The sequence below is a fragment of the Telmatherina bonti genome, assembly GCF_933228915.1.
Source record: "Telmatherina bonti genome assembly, chromosome: 11".
NCBI classification, from domain to species: domain Eukaryota; kingdom Metazoa; phylum Chordata; class Actinopteri; order Atheriniformes; family Telmatherinidae; genus Telmatherina; species Telmatherina bonti.
The window spans coordinates 30,612,821-30,636,095 of record NC_136629.1 but is presented as its reverse complement, the minus strand read 5'-3'; the positions used below and the strand labels follow the sequence as shown (position 1 = coordinate 30,636,095).

The 23,275-nt window shown below is 39.2% G+C and overlaps 1 protein-coding gene across 1 annotated transcript in view; it reads right to left on the bottom strand.

Annotated features, from left to right (window-relative positions):
• The window catches only part of LOC306762203 (ankyrin-3-like), a gene marked incomplete at its 5' end in the record, with an annotated part of 96,461 nt that extends 73,427 nt beyond the window's left edge, over positions 1-23,034 (bottom strand). Inside the window, one exon of the mRNA XM_079248626.1 lies at positions 22,912-23,034. Within this exon, the coding sequence (XP_079104752.1) occupies positions 22,912-23,034 (123 nt within the window). The remainder of the gene's footprint in view (positions 1-22,911) is intronic.
• Between the last annotated feature and the right edge of the window lie 241 nt (positions 23,035-23,275).

Here is a 23,275-nt window from a genome sequence, read left to right as displayed (position 1 = left end):
GGATGAGGAGTAAGATGTTACTGGAAAGGAAAATACTGCCTAGCAAAATAAATACTATAATTCATGAAACCCGATGGTGATTTAGACATGGTTTAGCCCTTGTTTGGGCTGCATCTCAGCCATAGTGGGTTACTGCAATTGATTAATAAATTTTAAAATATATGATCAAAATCATAACTATAAATTGATAGCAGAAAAAGAATAAATGAAAAGATAAAATCCAAATCAAATAATAATTTTATGGGCTCAGTTGGGTCACAAAACTGCTGAACATTAGATCAAACACTGGATAATCAATCTTTAAATATGTCAGGTCTGTATTTATTTTACAGTATAAATTATGGTCAAAGATACCAATGAAATACCATACCATACCATACAATACCATATTCATTTATGAAGCACTTTAAAAACAACACACAGCTGACCAAAGTGCTGTACAGAAACAGCAAGTGAACAAAAACAGCTTAAGACAATAAAATAACAATAAAATGGTAAAGTAAAGTAAAATAAAATAAAATAAAATAAAATAAAATACTGTAGACCTTGTAAAATCTCTGGGACACACTGCTCAAAGTATTTTACATAGAAAATAAGCAGGTTACTTTGAGGTGGAAAATTCTGTCTATATCCTGCCAGCACTTCCTGAAATATCACACACACTTGCACAGACATTCACATAGAAAGAAGAGAGAGTAACTAGACATAAACCATCCCTGAGCCTCAGCTTTCACCTTGCTTCACTGTTACCGATGCATTGTGGGTATTTCCAGTATTATCCACTTTCAGACAAAAAAAGAAAATTCTGAACAGTGGGAGTCAGAGGAACTGAAACAGAGGGAGAGACTGAGAGTGGTGTATGTGAGAGCTGACAGAGGGAATGACAGATGCTCTGGACTAGAAGAGGCGCGCTGGACATGTGATTGGTGGATCACAGGCCCCCTTTACGCTAACACTGCAGTGAACAACCCTCCTTGGAAAAGGCTAGGTTACCATGGTTACGGGGAATGTTACAACAGAACAGGAAGAGAATCAGGCCTACTTATGGAAAATGATCTTTCTGGCACAGCTGGGGTAAAACCCTGTCAGCAAAAGCAACACAAGCATGGAAAAATATAACGGGACTTAAAGTGAATTAAGTCCCGTGTGCATTATTTTACAAACAATGTCCCTTCATCATTTTAAAGCAAAAATTAGGACAATAGATGATGACTAATACTAATGGTCAATCCTATTTTTGAATAGACTACAGCTGCTTGATACCATGTACTTATGTGACCTTTTTATTTGCTGTTGTTGTGCAAAGACCATTTCTTTGTCGTTGCTTTTATCTTTTCTTTTAAGTAAAAAATGTCTTTCTCTGATTAATGTTTACATTTATTTCAATAAAATCTAAACAGGGGAACACAACTGAGAACATATTTCAAATGCATTTACCCGAAGGGAATTGGCTGTAGAAAATATTCATATTTACTGATAAATAATAAAAAATAAATAAATAAATAAATAAGAAAAAAAACATGCAGAATAATACTAAACAAATGACCATAATTATTTTCTGCATATTTTTTTTGAGCTGGCTTAAAATTCCAGTTATGATGATTAAATTGAAATATATATAACAGCTACATCTATTTTACATGACAACAATTATTTATACTATTTCTGCCCAGCAACCACAGTGCCAAGTGGAAACACTGCAATATTTCTTGAAATGCTTCCCTTGAGCACTTCATTATTCCCCTGAAAAACACACTTATATATTCAAAAGAAACAGAAATGGCTTTGGGCTAACACAACTGATGCCCTGCATTTTCTTCCCTGCTTTCACAACACATGGAGGCTCAGATGTCTCCAAGGAGCAGTAAAATATCACACCATTCTCATCCAGTGGAGTAAACTCTATTTGTAGTGAATACACAACACAAACACTCACAGCAGGCAGGTACTTGCTGCTCCTGCTGCAAGGAGCATGCTCAAGGGCAAAGATCCCCTTTGTCACCTGGGACATGAAACTGGCAGAGCGGGAGGGGAGGAAGTGAATCTGGCAGAAGGGTAAAAATAAAAAGAGCAGGGGAGAAGGGAGGGATTTCATGGGACTCAGCTTCAATAAAATAAATGTTTTGTACAATTAAATATCTGTTAAACTAGTCACACTACAGAGCTTGAAGCAAAATATACTGAATGCATTTTATTTTGTTTTAGCGTATAGGGAAAATTCATTTACAAGCATGGCACCATTCCTGCACAAATCATAAGTCCTGTCTTGTTACTGTTTGGGATCAAGAATGCTGACACAGATATGGGGAGAACCTGAATGTCGCATTGGATTTCATCCAACTGACTTGTCAGCTGTACAGGTGAAACCTACACACTTGTGCACCATGCTGGATCAATATCTGTCTCACTATAGTGTCTAACCTAACATATGACCCAGAGGAACAAAGGTCATATAACATAGTTCATGTAAAAAAAAAAAAAAAATTGTTTGTGATGTCTGAGAAGCTTAAAAGTCAAAATTAAAGGAGAGAAAAAATAGACAGGAAAGCAAAGAGAAGATGTGAAGATATGAGACAGAAACAGAAAACAGAAGTAAAAATATGATGAAACGGACAAGGTTTTTAGGAAAACAGCTCTTAGCTAAACTTTGAAAAGGAACAAAAAGAAACAACAGCCTTTTCAGAGTTCAGTCAAAGCCAACATAAAGTCAAGAGAGGTCCTCCTTCTCCTCAAACCCCCCCCCTTCACTGTTTGTAACCTCAGCTTGACCCTGAACACAGTTCAGCAGTCAAACACTGGACTCTGGTGGACAATATCCTGCATCACAACTGCACAACGTCCCAGACCACACACTGACCTGTTCTGTTCTCTTTTAAACGATCTGATCCAAAAGTTATAACACACAAATAACCAAATTACATTTTGTTAAATTTCTAAATCACAAATAATTTTGGATCCTTTACAAGTCCATTAATTTGGTCCAAGAATTGATGAAGCACAAAAATATACTTGAAGTCACAGATACAAAGAATTTCAAAGAATATTTGTCATTGTTGAGAGGATAAAGCCTCGTCCAGCTAGTGATTAAAGAAAAACCATGTTAAAGCATCTGTTTTGACAGAAAGGCAATCATCCACAGAGGCATTTTATAGAAAAGTCCTCCCTTTGAGATACATTGATGGAACATAAAAATGGAAATAGGCAACCTTTCCCAGTAACTGGAGCTAATGGGAAATTGAACTAAAACAAGCAGTTTGACCGGTGAGTCAGTGCGAGGCTACAGTATGCAACAGAGAGAGAGAAAGAGAGAGAGAGAGTGAGAGACAGAGAGAGAGAGAGAGAGAGAGAGAGAGAGCGGGAAATGTGACACAGAAACATGAATATGAATGAGTGGGGGGGGGGGGGGGGGGGGGGGGGGGGTTAAACATCACACAAAAGAGGTTAGTCATTCAAAAAGACTGTAAAAAACAAAAGCTGGCAAAAGCTTCACAGAGCTTAATGTAGACAATATCGAGCCCCCTTAAAATCAAAAGAAAAGAATTGACTGTAAATGCACACACACACACACACACACACACACACACACACACACACATACACACACATGTCCAAATGAAACATTTACATGTTTAGAATAGAAATGAGGATGTCTCATGTTAAATATGTTTTATTCTTTATTCTCCATCATAAGTGAGTCACGATGGATTAACAAAGGACCAACCAGAGGGAAACTAGCACACAGGAGCCTTCTTCCTTCAACTGCTTTCCATTTTCTCTCTGTTGATTTAGATTACAGAAAATAAGAGAAATAGCTTTAGTAGACCAGGCCTAATTTAACCACTTCATTAGTTTTTACCCCCTTAATAATGATCCGAACTCTAAATCTTTGCTCCGTGGATTTAGATTTATTTCTTGCAGCCATGAAAGGAATCCCCCTTTTTTTTCCACCAATATTTGCACATATTTCTTTGTGGTCAGTTTGCTTTCCTCTCATTACCTTCTTTAGCCATTTAAAATGTCTGCTTTACATATTTTTTCATATTGGGAGGCAGGAAATGAAAGTCCTTCAGATGGAATAAAAGGCTGAGTGTCTATCCGGTTATCACACAGGTGACGGTTTGACTGAAGTCAAGATGACATTCAGAATTATAATCCAGAACAATCTTCCTGAATAGTGATTATAAACTGAAGTCTTTTTACTGAATAAAGTTTAAATAAATCACTCACTGAAGTGACTCAGGTTTTTAACTCATTTGAATCTGTTGCCTACAAAGTGCACAGAAATCTACATGTGCAAACAAGCTTAACCTGGTCCCATTTCCAATAAATTTGTGTTAGCTATGATTGGCTACGGTAATGATGGTTTTTAATTCGGAATTAATAATTTGGAATTAACGTATTCTCCTACGAGTTTACATAAAAATAATAATTCCGAATGAACGTTTACATGAAACATGTCCTCACTTAATTCCTCTTTAGAGCGGCGGGTTGGGAAGGGTTCTGATTGGACAGAGGGTGCATGTGATGTATGACGTATACTGGAAATGAACAAAGTTGGCTCCCTGCTTTTCGTCTTTTCAGTCGTAACTTGTAAAAACTACATAATAAGCACCAGTTTCACTGCTATTTTTATTGTAAATGTAAAGTACCAGCTCAACAAGAGCATACTACTTCACTTTTTGCAGCCACTGAGAAGGAGAAGAAGGATAGACCACTGAACACAGGAGGCAAAACAACGACGGGGCAGGACAAAGTAATGAACATGCGCAAAACGACCAGAATTAACTTAAAGTGGAATTAAGGTTTACATGACAGAGGAATTAAATAGTTCTGAATTAAAATGCGAATAAACCAGACACTTACATCGTAATTAAGTTTAGTTCCAAATAAAAATTTGCATCAAGAATTAAATGTTTACATGGTCATTTTTCATCAGTTTAAAGCAAAATTAACTTTTTTTCAGAATTTAGGAGGAATTAAAACTCCGTTGTAAACGCAACGAGTGAAACGGGAAAATAATCAAGTTCATTGTGGAAACAAACAAAACAGTTTTTTTTGCTGTTTTAATTCAAGTCAGTACTATGTCAACATGGCAAAAGTCTTGTTTCTAATCTCAATGATGTAAAGCAAAGTCAGAACACAGTAGCAAGTTTCTTTCATTGTATCATGAATTGCAGCAGCAAAAAGAAGTGAATGTTACACAGTAGTTTATGTTCAGAATAAACTGTTGATGAACTGATTAACTGCGACGGGTTGGCGACCCTTAATGGGACTGAGCGGTTAGGATAATGAATGAATGAACTGAATAATTATATATTTTTACTCTGCTTATTATCTTTGTGAGACAAGTAGGTGAATGAGTCAGTGGGGATGAGGAATCATGATTCTCAAGTATTGAACAATGAATTCATAACTATTCCTGAAGGTGTAGCAGATGATCTATCAGTCCTCTTGTTTTTCTGATGCTTCTGACTTTTCAAGCACAACAGGGTTTCTCTTAGCATTATGTTCCTTCAATATTTCACCGTCCATTGTCTTGGTTCAGCCCAAGATAAAAAACTGCAGACGCAGCAGATCTTTTCAGAATATTTAGTACATTTATTTATTTATTTATTTTTTTACCACTAAGGAATATTTTTCTGCCATTTAAAATGCGTGTCTTTTTCCTGAGTGGCCACATACAGAATTTATGTTTGATAGAAACAATTCCCTATTTCATCCTTTCATCATATCACTGATTAACATTGCATGCATTGCTAAAGTTGTTCTAATTCAGCTTTCAGGCATTTGCATTTGCAGTGACTATTGTTTGAAATCTTGCACATAAAATGAACATTGCATGTTTAACACATATTTTATACATTTTTAAACACTGCTATTCCCACTATGCCTGTCAGTGTGCTGAACTTATGTTATTGCACAATATTTTCTCTACTCATGTCAAACTATTTGTCAGCTTGAAAGGGTACTTCTAAAGGGATTAAGGATTTAAGACTGTATACTTCATGTGTGTGATGATCGTATTTCTGTGGGGAAACTACACAAGACTAATGGTCCCTCTCTGGATTTTACAAAAACTGACTTTTTTTAAATCTGAAATGTTTTTGTTTACATGATTAAAGTCAGTTATTTTAACTCCCGTCTTGTATGCTTCATAAATGATAACAATAAACCAAGTGGGTCACTAAGTGATCCAAAGCACAAATGCTTTTTTTCATTAACTTGTGAGAAAATAACTGAGTTGATGCAGAAATTCCTTCATAAATCATTAAAGGATTTCAGTTTGAAGCGTGTCTAATAAACATAAGCCTATCTGGCAGTCAACAACTGTGTTGTAAACTTCAGGGTGAATGTTTTACTGCAGCAAAACAGCCAAATACTAAAGCCACACTTTCATTCTCTGTCAGTGAAGGAATCTGTTCTGAATATACTTTCTGTAGCTTCCACTGCAAAAGTTTGAAAGCTCGTAAAGCTATCTAAAAAGCCAGAGGTATAAAGAAGTCCATTATCTGGGCCCGCGGAGCAGGCTTGAATGAAGTGAGGGGAGCTGAAACTGTTTTTTTGCCTGATCTTTGGCAGACAGAAAGCACCAGACGAGAGCAGACCACAAGCCATCTGTCCCTTCTGAGCCCCCCCTCAGTCTCCACATAGCACACACACTAACACTCACACACAAGCAATCGCGGCTACAACCTGCACATAAGCAGGAAAACTAAACATAATCACGAGAAGCTACTTTAGGGGATATTATTTTTTTATTCTAACGCTGCAAGATGTTGAGGACAGAGATGAAAAAAAAACTGTATGAGCAAGAGACCGCAAAAGGATTTATGTTGGATTTATCCATCATCCTTTTTGCTCCCCAATACAACTGCTGATCTTTCATTTAGGCTTCTTAAAGCTGTGTACCCTCCTCTACAAATACAGAGGTTAGAACACATTACTGCCTTCCACACTGGAGTAATGAGCTTTCACATCCTGGCGTCTCTGTTTAGCAAACAGACGGCTATTAGGTGGCTAAAACAGCCAGCTGCCCCCCCAGGCAACACAAAGTAATAGGCGGTTGAATGGGGAGGACCAAATCCATAACAGCAGCAGTCAGGAAATGTGGCAACAAGAAAGGCAATGTGAGCACTGAGACTGAAAACATCCACTTGTGTTGCTATGATATGGTCAATATCCCAAAAGAAAAAAAACACAACCATTAACATTTTGGGTTTCATGCAGATTAATTTGAAGCTCATATGGAAACATCAGGCAATAAAGATGCCATGACCAAAGCACAAGGCAAATCCCCAAGGCCATGAGGTCAATCGGTCAACTGGGTCAAGTATGGCCGGAAGAAAGAGTTCAATAAATTTAAAGAGGACGGAGCAGTGGAATGGTCATCCAGCCCGCCTGCTTAGAGCAACTCATTTAGATTAATGACACCAGCAGATGTCAGTGCACGCAAACTATCCAAAATCCCTGCAGCTGCAGAGGAATGACCCTCAAAAGTCACATCATGTGTATTTCTACAGGGAAAAAAAATGAAAATGGAAAAATATAACATCTCCGTCCATCTGTGTTTCTGTTTGATGCAGGTTCTTCTCATGAACAGTGTATTTAAAAACTGATCTATGTTCAGTTCAGAACATGTGACACAGAAATCAATGCAGACAGGGGTACACGATGATCCAGAATACCTCTCCTCTCCTCTCCTCTCCTCTCCTCTCCTCTCCTCTCCTCTCCTCTCCTCTCCTCTCCTCTCCTCTCCTCAAGCTTGATTTGGGCTGGTTATTTTCTTTCTGCAGTACGCTGCAAAGTGAATCTGATACAGTAGTGTAGAGGAATACAGTAACCTGGATTTCATTTTACAACTCTGGGCTCTGTTCAGGCTGCATGACACCTCAGTGAGATCAAACAGAACAGCACAACCATGAGTGTTTTGCAGAACAGCTTGAGCAAGCGTGTCACCATCTGGGGGGGTTGTAGATAGCACAGATTGATAGCTTGAAGTGAGAAGTTGTATCACAAAATGTCAAACCATCAAAAATTGCAACTGATGGTCAACATTGTGAAAGGTGGATGGATGATACATCATCAGGAGTGATCCCCTGGCTCATGGTGTTTCGGCCTAACATCTCACTCAGGGTGTCCAGCTACGGCGTAATCAGTCTCAAGCCTGCGTCCCATGCCCAATTCTTCACGAGAGTCACCTTGATCTTAAATGGCAGACGTCTTATGGGACTATGCATGGCAGGGGCGTCCTGTTCCCCTTGTGGAGTCTGGGCTGACTGCATACTTCTGGCTTGGTACTTATGGGACCAGCAAGGGTCATTCCTCTGCATCCAGAGCCACTGGCTACTGCTCTCCGCTGCCACTGATGCAGTTTTGATGGCCGTGTCCTGCCTCTGGCCTCCCAGGTCTCAGCAGTTTACTGGTCTATGTTGACAGAAACCCTCTTCATCAACTCGGAAAGGCAGGCATCTGATGGCATTTATAGCCACAAATAAACTGGTTATACCTGGCAAGATGGTCAATAGTTACTCCTAACTGTGACTTTACAAATCTTAGGAGAACTACGTGCGTTTTTAGTTAAACTTTAAAAAGTGATGCAAGATTTTAGATCTGTATTGTATTGTTTTAATCTAACTAGCGACATGAAACATTTTACATTTTTGGGTTTTAAACTGGATAATATTAAAGTTCCAAAATGCTTTACCAAGTGCATGCTAAGCTGTTTCTCTTTTCATAAATCTGCAGTATGATTAAACTATATAAAAAAGGGATGTAGTTAAGTTATGGTTTATTACCTACCTTAACATTTTACTAGTCTTTTTTTTTAGCATTTTCATTTGAGGAAAAAAACTTGACTGTGAGCGGCTGTGCAGAGATCCTTGCAGACAATGTTGTTATGCAGGAAAAACATGCGATGACTATTGATTTCCATCCGTGGTTTTCAAGATCTTATTGCTTTGTATTGCTCAGCCTTGAAACTGACTTGATGCACCTTGAACAAGCCATTATGGGTCAATAATACGTGAGTGTGTACCAGTCAAGATAAAAAAAATCTGACCACAAACCAAATAAAACCAATCGAAAATATAATCTCAGCATGACCCATGATTCAAAAAAGCATATGGGTAAAGACATATAATGACACCCGCCAGACCTCCAGACCTTGGTTTTCAAGTGCCTTAAAATGTATTTGGAAACAATCACAGAAAATTAAATACAACTTGCACACATTATGCGAATAAGAAACATGGACTTTCAATGAATAATCATGACTGCAAGTGCAGTGGAGACTCAGTGTCAACCTAAACTTTAAATGCATCACATAAACAAGTTGAAGGACAAACTGATGAAATACTGTGGTATGCACAACATTAGGCAACTGTCAGACTGGGTAAAAGAAAAATAACCAGTAAATGACTGCTGGCAGATTAAAAAAACAACTCATTGTCCTGCATGGCAAACATTTTTTTTTATTGTTAGTGGCAGCACTTTTACCTCTCCAGCATTATCCCTGTTGTAGCACTAAATCTGTGACTGACATCCTTTCACTGCCCCCTCTTTTTTTGAGTGTTAGCTAACACTCTCTGAACCCCTGGTGTCCATCCACCAATCCATCCATCCATCCATCCATCCATCCATCCATCCATGAAGGAGATGACAGTTCATCAAGGCTTCAGTGATCTGTCCTGTCACAACACACAACTGCTAACAAACTTCATTACATATTTTGTGCAGAGTAATACACATCAGAGTAGAAAGCACCCTAGGTACACACACACATACACACAGATTTTGCCTACTATGGTACATATACATGCCCCAGCAAGAAGCGCCAAGGTCGCAGCTGAGCAGAGCGACTAATGACCTATAATAAGACACAACCTTGACTGATAGGGACAGTCAGTTAACTTGGCTGTAACAGCCAACAGAGCAACACGCACACATACACACAGCTGCGCACACACTCGCACATAGGCCTCTGCTCTCTGCGGCTCAGCATCATCTCTGTATCAGCTCTTGACCCTGAGGTGGATTCTGATCTCTTGTACTTCATTTTGCCTCATCTTTTTCAGCACTTGAATCCTAACCCTAACCCTCCCCCTCTGTAGCTTGAATGCTTCTATTTATCAGCAGTGATTTCCTGTTACTGTCTACCTGGAGGAGAGAAAATATACCGATTTTAGTAGAAACCATATTTCTGACACATTTTGTGGAAAAACCGCTCTTGATGTTCTTCATGAAAAAAAAATACATACATCTCAAGCAATAGCAGAGAAATGAATGTTATCTTTACCAAGTGAAGTGTTGTATTGTATGTGTTTCCATAAGGACAAATAAGATTAGCTGCACCGTATCAACCCCTGCACTCACCTTGAACTGCCTCATGGAAGCAACATCAATCCATCAAACAATAATCAGCAATTCATTCAACACCCCGAAAACGGGGTTGTTGCAAAGAATAGTAAAACACAGACATGCTGTAAGTGAAAATATAAAGAACAGAAATACAAATGGATTACTACTTACTGCAGAAATGTCTGCCATTTCTGACCTCTCTGCCATCTTAATGAGACTGAACAAAACTGTTGAATCTCCGTTCTGTCACCACATCATAATGTAATGCTCTGCATCTGTTCTACACACTTAAACAGTCTCATCAATACATTTATTAATACTTTTAAATCCAACCACTAATTTTCAAGGTGTCCACAGATGTCATGCTGACCCCTGAGAAAACAAGTGCAGCTTTTTTTTTCCTGTTATCATCAACTGTGTCATTTCTGCTTGGTTCCAACACTTCCTCTAATTGGTCAATTCAGCAACTTCTGTTTGTGTGCTCATGGTTGGAGCCATCATTTGGTTGTCCGGAGGGGAAGGTCTCAGAAAAGTTAAAAGTGCACTGTGGGTGTGGAGATGGCTGATGCGCAGCTGACAGCTTCCCAGTCAGCAGCACACACACAGAAATGTGCTGGGTGACAGCAACCCAGTCAGCAGCAACACCAACAACAACCTGACTCGTCTTGCTGCGTCTCATTGTATCAGATCAAGCTTCCAGTGTGACAGAGAGCAGTGTGATTAGGCAGAACTTTGTGTTGTGTCTTTTTATTTCTGTGGAATTGGATCCTAAAATATGAAACCGCAATAGCTGATAGTTTGCATTATAAATCAATGTGTGGAAGATTTTCTGATGAATTATCGGTCTAAATATTTATTCAAATAAAATTTAAAAAAAAAACTACAACATGTAAGTCACATAATTAAGATCTTTTGTTCCTTGTTTTGTTTATGTAAATTGTCCAAACTTTCTGATGCAACTTTTTACAAAATGTGAATATATATTCATCCCATTCTGTATTCATCCCCCCTGCTGAGCAGATATCCAATCCAACATGTGTCAGGGACTGCTGTGGCACTGAAAATTTATGTTAATAAAAGGAAAACAGTGAAAACAATGAATGTATGAAATGAATTTCATTCTAACTAATCAAAGTACCTAAATATAAATTCTCAAATCCAGAAAGCTGGAGCCAGAAAAATCAGTCCGTATGTACAGTCATAATGGCTGCTTCTTCCATGACAGTAAAAATCAAAGCACTCAGCTGTTTGGATTCAGCACACACACCACAGTATGGGATAGCCATGGCCAAAAGGTCTGAAAAGTGAATCCACAGCTGGCTGATAAAATATGAACCAACTAGTTTATACTTAAATAAATGGCCTACAGGTCTCAGAGAAGATTGCTTTAGCAACTTGACTGGCATGTGTGTGGAAAAACGGGAGTAAAGAAAAACCCAGAATGCTCATTTAAAAGTAAACTTAAGTCACCTTGATGAAAACAGATATATTATACTTCTCATTCAGGTCCCAAAAGACTCGTGTTTAACAACTGTACCTCAAAGCACCCTACTAATCAGGAGTCCAATCAAATGTTCTTTTTAGAAAATAGAGAGGAAGTGAAATCAGATTATATATTATTTTATTATCAATGTTGCAGCCTATGAAAAAGATTCAATTTCCTCCAGGATGGGAACAGCTGGATGGGTTGTTATGGCGACTATGGGAAGATACACAGTTATGACACATCATGAACAGAAGGTAGGATGTCTCTGACTCAAACTGCTTTCAAAGTAACAACCATGAAAGTAACCAAAAATATCTGATGTAAGATTGTCAACATGGAAATGTACATCATCAAGGGAGCAGGCTAGAAGTTGCTGAAGGGCTGTTCTATTTTCGACACGCTGTGCGTTTGTGAAAGCGAACGCAGTCACACACAGGAGAAAGAATAACCAGCAGAGGAGCTAGAAGGGAGCAAACTTCAGGTGATGTGTTAGCAATCGAATCAGAGATGGTGTAGAAATACTACCCATCACCTGGAGAAGGACAGAGATTGCCATACCTCTGTTACGTTTGGAAAAACTGGCTCATGTGCTGGTGAGGAACAGATTCTGTGAAGTGAAAGCTGGTACAGCAAAGATGAAGTTTCATCATAATCATCAGCATGATGACAGTCTAAACATAAAATGACCAAATATAATTAAAAAAAAAACTCCTGTCACAAAGTGTCAAATGACTTTTCAGATGGTTCAGCCGATCATCAGTTCAAAACATGATTAATAAAGAATAAAACAACCATCCTCTTAAACTCTCATCTTGAACTGAATTTGTCAACTTTAACCTCTTATTTTTTGCTTTACTGTTTGTTTTAATATCTCCCTATCCTCTGTTCCAGTGTTTTCAGTGTTCATAAAAAGTTTTACAAATGCATCTGTGGCAAGACTAGTGGGTTCATGGGGGAACGGCATCAGTCCTGGGGTTAAATGCAAAGACATGTGGCGTCATTTTTTTTGTCTTTTTTTTTACTATTAAAGTCAAATTTAATTCAGGCTACAATATGTAGAAAAAGGGTAGACTTACTAACATAGGGTTTTAGACATAAAAAAGAAACAGATTCATTACTTAAATATATAGAAAGAAGACAACAAAAATCTGGGGCACCTAGCAAAACATGAACAAAATTCATGTCAGAAATAAGATGATTATGCCAGATGTAAATGTCCATCTATCAATTTTCTTAACTGACTAGTCCAGCTAAGGGTTTCAGGGAAGCTGGTGCCAATCCCAACAATCACAGGACGAGCTTTAAATGTATAGTGTTCAGTAAATGTGTTTAACTAAATCAGTAACTGTCTAATTATAGAACAGCATCTCTGAACGGTTTTGTGGGCGACAGACATACATAAATGTTATCATTTATGTAATCAAAAGTCAGTTAAAATATGACACTTTCATTTTTATACAAAAATACCCTTTTGAAACTTCAAATAATAATAAATGAGAATGAGGATGACAGGACAGTTTGATAACAGTGACACAATGGTGAAAAATATGATGGATTGTTATAGAGGTCAACAGAGCCAAAATTCTTTGCTAACAATTCCCTGCCCAACATTGATTTTCCTTCTCTGGTTGCACTTAGGATGAACCGGGAAGAGGGCAAGAAGGGAGGACAGAGCAAAAAAAAAAAAGTCTGAAAGATAAAGAAAAAGAAACTGAGCAGACTGGGTTTGAATTTAAGGGCATTCAGGGGGGATGGGGTTGGGAGAAAAAAACAAAACAAAACGATGGCATGTCATAAATCATGACTTTGCTCTGCTCCCAGTGTCATCTGTGAATTAAAGACATAGCACAATTTGATACTGGGTTGTAGGAATCCTCTCCAACCTTCTGAAACAACCGTTTCGTTAGCCTATAACCCACTGGGTGCTGCTCACATCCACATTGATAAAAACACATCCATCCCACAATATGCTAAAAACAGAGTGCAAGCATGTCTGGCAAGGCTTACTGTTAATAATTCAGCATCAAACATTAAGTAGACAGAATCCTTTGCCTCTTTTCTGGCTGTGTGCACAACTGTTAATAAAAACACATGAAATGCAGCCAAAGATTGCTGCGGTATTTATGAGGATTAGTGAGTAATGCTCTCTGCCTAAAAGTCTTTACATACAACCAGCTGAGTGAAAGAATACCAACCCCACCTTGGAGCTACAATCAACCTTTCCCCACCAGCTAACATTATGCTGAATTACAGCATTTTGCACAAGCTTGCTTAAAAGACACACAAACTTGCCAGAAGATGCCAAAAGCAATCGTTTCCTTCCTTGTTTTACCTTCCACTGTACTCCACAATGCATCCAAGACCACATGTACACTGTGAAAATATGAATTTCCATGCTAAGATTACACTGCAAGCTTTTCACACTACATTACCTCCTTTAAGGTGCAATGGAGCCCTTCCCACTGGGCCAAAAGCACATAAAACCTTAGTATGAAAAAGAGGTGTGAAGGGCCAGTGTGGCAGCTGTGTGGCAGGTAACTATTATTTTGAGATAAATTAGCGAATGTATGCTGCATATAGATACAGATATATGTGATTATGATTAATTGATAAACATTATATATATATATATATATATATATATATATATATATATATATATATATATATATATATATATATATATATATATATATATATATATATATATATATATGTGTGTATTCTACAAAAAAAAAAACAAAAAAACAATCACACATTACTAAATGGAGAATATAGAAAAACTTCTGGTTATAGTTGACACCAGCTTAAGACAATCATGCAAGTAGATAGAAGTTTAATCCAAATTTAAAGATTGTGAATTAGATTACAGATTCTATTACTACGTTTGATGCTAATAATCTGCATCTCTACTCAAACTAAAAACCAGGTCTTTTGTGCTATATGAAGATTTTGGATACAAGCTTGGCTACGCGACTTGAAGATGCAGTGATACCCACACAAACTGAAGTGATGGAGTTTAGTAGGAAAGCAGGAAGAACTGACCTGATGTGTGATATGTACCATTAAATCTTATTTCATTTTAACTTTACGTGTTTAGATCATTGTTCTGATGTACATCAAGTAGGAGGGGTTGCTGGATGGTTATCTGAACTGAAGCTGCAGGAATCTACCACAAGTATGCTGCTACATGCCAAACTGGCTTTATCCTGAAGGGTACAGAGGTTTGTGCAGATGGAGGGATAAAGTCTAGACATGTGAATGCAAGAAACTATTTTGTTTCACAGAGAGATTGAAGCATGTTTAGGCAGAAGAGTGAATCCATGTTGGGAGTTCGGATGGACGGATGGAATAGAGAGTATGTGGGAGGGGTGGACATGTATTTTTTTTCTCTAATAATGAAATGAGGTGCTTTTCTGCTCCCAGGGGACCCCCTTCATTCACTCTCCTCCCACCTCCTCCTTCTCCACACACACCCCCTCTCTTGCGTCCTCCCTCTTGCCATCCTTTCCTCTCCCTCCCCCCTGTGAAGCGGTGTGATTACCATCGATCTGTCCAAACACAGCCCATTTCCTCAGCTCCAGAGTCTCTGAGCTCCAGTGTGTGTGGTGGGGTTGCCACAGGGCCAGGACCACATGCTTTTGTCCTTGACCAGAACCAGGCTTATTTTACCTTTTTCTTTTTTTCTTTAAGTGAGAACACCGGGTGACACATCCAAAGCTGCCGCACAGATATGATAGCATGGAAATATTAGCATAATAAATTAATTTGGTAAAAAAATTTGAAACCATGAAATCAAAGAAAGTGATGAAACTAACGGCCACGTGAATCTAGTTATCACTGTGCATCATGGTGGAGTGGCAGGTGGTTAAGTAGACGATGAGAAGACATGGTGGGGGTGGACAAATGAAAGTAATTATCAAGCTGTACAGGCGTGAGTCCCAAGGGGTCAACAGAGCGTGGTCTGTGTGTGTGTGTGTGTGAAAGAGAAAGAAAGCATTATTTCAGTGGGATAAGCTTTCTGTGTGAATGTACAAGGAACACCTGCCATATATGCATAAATTCACAAATACACACACTCACACCTGCCTTGACACACCATTGAATCTGATAGAGGAGGTCTGACATTGATGCATGATGGGGGAATCATCAGTAGGATTTTGTAGAAGAGGGATCATTATTTCTATCTCTCATACATTCAGTTAACTCAGTCAAACAGCGACTCGCAGCTGACCTCATGATGTTCGTGCCTATCAAACACAAAGCATTAAGCGTTTAAACTTGCTGCATTGTGAGCTGAAGGCATCTTCTCTTAACTACACACTTATGTAGTTTAGCCTCTCTTCTTTGTTATTCTTTGTTTTCATGAGGTTACCTTATCTCCTCTCATCTCTACTGCATCATTCCACACCTGCTGTCCTTTAGCCTCTCTCCATCTCTCTATCCACACCTCATCAGGTCTCTTCTCCTTACTCTCCTCTTTCATACTTCAGCTCCATCTCCCTCCCTGTACATGCTACATTTGGCCTTTCTGATGTGAAATTCTAAATAGTGTCAGCGACAGTATGTTTCATTTCAGGGAAACCCCTCCCCAAATCTGAAGATTTCTTTTAAAAATGACCTCCAACATATCTATAGAGCAGATTAACATGATTTTTTTTCCCCCGAGTAGGTTATTATTATTATGTTAGGTATGAATTCATGTCCTGTACTTCCACGCAGGGCACAAAAGATCAGTAGCAGCTAGTAAGAGGAGGAAAAGAGATTGGTTTAAAAGAGTGGCAAGAAAGATGCTGCTCACCTTCAAATGACATTTAGGCTTATGATCATGCTCTCTCCCTGCCTCTGTAATTCCCTTCATTTTTTCCCCTTATCTTCAACTCTCTCCTTTCTATCACATACACTTGCCAAACACACACACAAATCTTCTATTAGTCCTTATCTCTTCCTCTCCACTTCTACTTCTATCTGTCCTTCTCACCACATTTCCCTCTGTGACTCTTCAATGAAGGCACAGTCCAACACTCATGTGACTGTTAAGAAGATGTGAACTTTTAGTCCTAAACATGAGTTAAATCCTGTCGATACAAAGGGGCAAAAAAGTGTTAGTGGACCAGGAACCGCAACTAGACAACATGGATTCGTTTTCCCCAGTGTTAGCACAAACAAATCCTCACATACACTGGTTTCCAGTTACAAAGGCTCCATAAGAAATTCCATCACCACTCACACACTCACACACACACACACACACACACACACACACACACCACAAAGCACAGCATCCACCCAAGCAGCAGCTCTCAGTAAGGACCCTTCAAGTGGTAGATCAATAATTAGAACAATCCTTATTACATGCTCCCATTTCCCTTTGGAGACTGAAGCTAATGTAGAACAATAGCAGCATACAGCGGAAAGAGATCACTCCGTTGCACGCTGGAGGATCCTACACATTCCTGGCTATGTGAAATAAAAAGGGTGAGCATCATTTCTTCTCACATCTGGGCCCAGTTTGTTCTTCACATCTCAGATCTGAACTGAGTTTGATGGACTCAGGATGTCAGCTGTTACTACAAGCCTGGTGACGTCTGCTCATTGCAAGCAGTAGTTGCCTCCCTGTCCTCCTATCTGACAAATTCTGCTGATTATGGGGAACAAAGCTTGCGGTTCAGCTGCAGCTTTCACACTAAAAGTAAAACATTTTAGTAGAAACAGGGAAATAGGAACATTTGTCCAAAGATTTAATACAAAAAACCATGAGATGACAAAGGTTGTGTTGGTAGTTGCTTTTAATATCACACCAAGTGATAGGATGCACCATCAACAAGCTCTAAAATGTGCAATCCATGGCTCTGATAAGGTTTCCTGAATGAAGTCACAAGGAAAATTAATATCAAAGTAACCAGGGCATGAAAAACTGAAGGCAGGGACTTTAAGGGATTAATAAAGCAAATGATCTTATAGATCTTAGATCTTTAAAGGACTTTATGTCACTATTCTGCCATGAGAGAAAACTGCAGTACCACACATTTAACAGTGGCTGTGCCATTACCTCAGTGCACTGGAGTTGCCAAGCTTACTTCCACAAAGTAAATAAAAAAGCTATATATGCTACCAGTAGCTATTCATTATTCTCATGAACAGAAGCTTGGCAGTGTCCTTAAAGTCACACTTAGTAGTCAGCTGGTGGCCATCTTGATGGCAAAAACATTTTGTAATGCTAAGAGGAGTTCCCAATGCCAATGCAATTAACTGAGGCATGCATGAACACCAAATTCATTAACCTCCATCTTTTATTGCTTGATGGGAAAGAGGGGGGGGGGGGGGGGGGGAGCAACACACTTCCTGGCTTTTTTTTTTTTCTTTATCAGTACAGTGAGCAAGAAATAAGTGAAAATATAAAAATATGAGGGCAAACACTTGGAAATAAGCAGCAATAATATGTTTCCCTTTCTGGCTGCTCAGAGCCTGAAGACCCTCTTTAACATAATTTATTTTCTTTCTCTAGGGGCAAAAAAGACGCCTGCCTTGCCACTTTTGCCACGGGCCAGCTCTGAATACAGAACTGGGCTTGGATCCAATTTCAACACTGCCATTCTCCCTTCAGCATTCCTTCCACAGCCTTTGCTTTAGATTCAACCATGATTCTGACCTCTAGACAAAGAGAAATGATGGTGAAGAATGACTACGACATCTATCACAGTTGCGAGGGGCCTTCTGAAGATGCAGTAGGTGAAATGCGCAGAGCTATCAACGCAGCCACAGAAGTTTGTTTAAAGGTGAAACATCAGCTGTGAAATGAATGGAGAACACAGCCGTCACATGGCCCATATAAACCTTATGAGAGAAGAAAGTGTAGCAGTGCACATTCTTTGTACTGGAATGGTGTGTAAAACTGGGACACAGCACAAGGAAACCTACACTTTGCTTAGCTCCCTCCTTTGAAGGCCACTGGGGGCTCTTGGCTCTAGATAATGTCATTAGAAGTAAAGCAGCTTGGAGAATCTATGCTCCGCTGTACTGGGGTTTCCCGTTAAGATGACCGCAGCGGCTCTGAAATTTCCACAGAGTCACACAGACACAACACCTGCTGATGATAAAACCCCAGCTTTTATGCAAACATGCACATCCACAACGGTGCAGCTCTCATCCACACTCTGCCTCTCAGGTTGACTATTCCTAGTCTGCTAATCTCCCTCTTTGCTCATTTTCTGATCTACTTGCACAGTTTTAACACAGGCTAACAGTGACATACACAACACCAGGTTGTTAGGTATCTGTAACAGGGATCTCTTTATCCCCATGCAGCCTGTGCTCCATTAGGGCTGAACTGAAATGTGTGGTCTGATAAAAACAACAAGCCTCATGCTGAACTATTTTGGCATCTCCTCCACATAAACTTTGTTGAGGCTATTCTGTATTTTTTTCTTCTGTGCAAAGAAAAATTACACCATATTGTGATCATCCCTGTTATATTATATGTAGACCCTCATGCCTTTTTGTATAAAGTGTGACCATTTGGTTGTCAACATGGTGAAACAAAAATATGAACCAATCCCACAGAGTGAAACCAGGATTTAAAAGTTATAAAGTTTTAAACAGGACAAACTTTTTATCTAATTGTTTTGCTGCATTTGTTGTTCAGTCTTGTTGAACCTTTTCATAATGACATCATGCAGCACTTTTGCATGACATCAGCTGTGTGGCGCTGTTTGACACAGGAGAGGTGCCTGGACGCCGTCACTTTTGACCAATCAGCTGACAAACCACAGCAAATAGAGTCATTTTGGGAGAAAACCATTAAGGCTCTGGTACACCAAGCCGACAATTAGTTATTGGCAGTGACTGAAACATTGATGAACATCTGTCTCTGTTCTCGTTTCCGTGTGTAAAGCACTGCCGGACCTCTACGATGTATTTTCTGCTGATTCAATGGCTTGAATCGCCATCAAGTCTGTCAGTGAGAGGCCTAATGGAGCTAATGGATTTTGGAAACATCAGTGATGAAAGACTTGTTCCTGTAGACTGCCAAAATGAAATTACGAACTTGAAAATGACCATATTACCGTCACTTTAAAACAAGGCAAAAACTAAACAAACAAAGTGATTTCATATGACTTATGCTTTTAGGATTGCATATAACATTATAACTTAGTATAATATCAAACCAGCCCTGTGATGGACTGGCGAGCTGTCCAGGGTGTACCCTGCCTGTCGCCCAAAGCCGGCTGGGATAGGCTCCAGCTTCCCCGCGACCCTGAATTGGAATAATGGAATAATGTCCTGGTGACTTTATTGCAACAAATTGGATCCAAATGAAAACAGAAGTGCTTTCTTCATAAATACTTATAACAGAAAACATAAATATGCTGTTACTATGTTGACGAACTTAAAGGTCCGTTTGCAGACAAACTAACGCTTAAAAAAGTTCAAAAGCAACAACTAAACACTGATAATAATATTATTGTTGCCAAATGACAGATCAATTATAATAAAAGTAAAAACAGGCCTAAACCGTCTGTAAGAAACAATCTAAATCACACGAGTTAAGCCTTTGAACTGATCTTTGTCCACACAGTCATTAAAGTAAGTTTCTACTGAATTACCAAAGCATATGTTAAATATTTATACAACTTGAATAAAATATGTCAACTAGAATATTAAGCTACATTTCACGACCTATACAGTAATCAGCCTGCTTGGTGACTAATGCAACTCTGCATTTACAAGTGTTCACTGCAGAAAGTTTTGTACCTGCTCAGCCCTCTAAATATAGCATTTGTAGGGGCTGTGAAAGGAGTGACTCAAAGCAGTTTGTTGTGCAATTTACACCAAGGCAGCGATATCAGGTTTTTGGGGTTTTTTTTTCAAATAGCCAACAAAACTATGTAAAAAGTTTAAACTTAAATCATGCATAAAATTTTAAAATGGTGTCAGTTTTTTTTCTTTTCTTTTTTTGGTTGTTGTCCTCAACAGTGTTCTTGCAAAAATGTCAGCATTATGACTAATAAATCACTAATAGGACATCTGGATGCTATCATCATATCTTCTTTCTCTTCCTTTGTAAATCTTTTATTTGATCATCGTCATATAAAAGAGTTGCCTGCTATAGAAGTATTCTTTTAATGCTTATAGTTCTCTGCATGTGTCACTTTTCTGGTATGTGTGACTATGACACTGACACAGCACAGTCAGTCTGTACTCTGGGACAAAGTGGGAGTTGGAAGGCCACCAACAAGGCTAACAAGCACATGGGCAAGGGCAGCCAAAAAATAAAACATTATGAGCAAAATTCTAAGAGAACTTGGTGTGAGTTGTGAGATACCGCTAGGTGAATGTGTTTGCACCTGTGTGCATATGTGGGAGAAGCTGTCCACCAGCAATGGTTCACAGTTCAACACCACCCTGCTTTCACATAACAAAAGCACCGGAAAAACAAATTAACTTTGACGCCTGACTTTGTTTTGTCTTGGTGTATCATCACAAGATAGCAGCATGAGCCAAACAACAGCGCTAATGACAAAAAAGTCACGACGGGAGACACATGAATGGACGGAGTGATGGTGAAACCCAGGAGCCGAGCCAAGAACTGAGAGACAGAGACAAAGACAACAAACAAAGAGACAAAAAGTGACTAAAAGACAGAGGCATGAAGAGTAGATTGGTGAGAGGACAGAGGGAAGGACACAGGGCATGGCCAAGAAGAAAAAGCTGATTATCCTCATGGATGGTGCGGTGCCCATCCAATCAATACAAGCCTCTCTCTGTCTCTTCTCCATCTCTTTCCCTTGTTCTCTTCTGTGAAACATGACCCGTCATCTGGACTACAAACTTCTAATATCTGCATTTCAGACAACAGAAAAGTAATGCAATCAACCAGAATTGCATCTTAAGACCTTAAAACATGCTTGGTTGCATTGACTATAATATAAACTCACCTGACCCGATTAATCTTACCTTGGCTTTAAAAAAAAAAAAAAGACGATAATAGCTCAGTTCTTGTTTATGCTAAGGTCAAATAACGTCCTCAGCAGCAAAATTCAAAACCACAGGCAACCACGGGCGCAAAGTACAGTAAATGACATTGTTATTGAATTGATCTCTCACGGTCAAATCCCCCAACATCAATACAGAAAATGCTATGAATGCAATGGAAAATAGTCACAGTGAAGCCTTTAATACAAAACAGCAGCTGGATACGTTTGTGGAGCTTCTCTCTTCGATTTGTCAAAAGAAGAGCTGACATGTAAGAGAAGAAAGAGGGGGGGGGGGGTACACGTGCATTTCAGTTTCTCCTCCATAATATGAAAAGCTTTGTCATCAATAAATCAGTTGTGTATGCATTATACATGCCTGTTTGCACATGCAAGCACACACACATTATACAAGATCCAACAAAAAGTCAGTAAAACGCAGCTGTGATCAAGTAAAAGGTATGTGAGAGGAGTTCTTTACAGCTTGTCCTCTTTCTTTCCACTTAAGGAACATGCAAGCAAGACAGCAAACTGTTTGGAACCATCCGCAATCTGGTTTGATTACATCCAAACCATTGCAAACTATATCTCTGTGTGATGTATTTTCACTGAAGACTGATAACATTAGAAAGGCTGAGAGTCGCAGGGAAACAAAACCCAAGTGTTTGGAGTGTGCTTACCTCATCTACCTCTGCAGGTAGTGAGATCACCATGCACTAACAGGTGAACATATTTTTGACTGTAAGCTGAAAAGCAAACCAGAAATCAATGCAGGATGCGGACATAAGTAGTCATCATCATCCATATTTAGCATGTAAGGTTAGAGATGATGTTAAAAACGGACAGCATCACTAGTATCAACAAAAAACACAAGCTTATGTGCATATATGAACACATGTGAAAGTGGATACATGAGACCTTCAAACCTTTTTGGTAAAGCTTGTCAAGCACACACACACACACACACACACACACACACACACACACACACACACACACACACACACACACACACACACACAAAGTCACGGTCCAATGATGCCAGCAGAGTAGAGCAGATGAAGCCCACCAGTTTGTCAGCCCTTCGTCTGTTACCTTTCTCTTTTGTTCCCGGGACGCTGCTCTCCTGCTCTTCCTCCGCTTCTCCTTCTCGTCCTCTATTGCATTCACATCCACTTCCCCCCGATTCTTCTTCAGTTGGGAGGCCGCGTGAGCCATGATAGGTTGTGAAAAAAATGAAGAAGCACCACACACTACACACGCGTGCCTCACCTGAAATCCCAGAGAAGTTCAGGGGCTCTAATTGACAAAACTGGGATCTCAGAGGAAAAAATCGGGGTAGAAAAGGAAAGGGGGGGAAAGGGAAGAAAAATGCCCTCCTTGAAAAGGAGAATGGAGAAGAGTAGGGTTTCTTTTATGTAAGTATGTATATCCTGTGTGTCCTCTCTTTTGGTTGTTG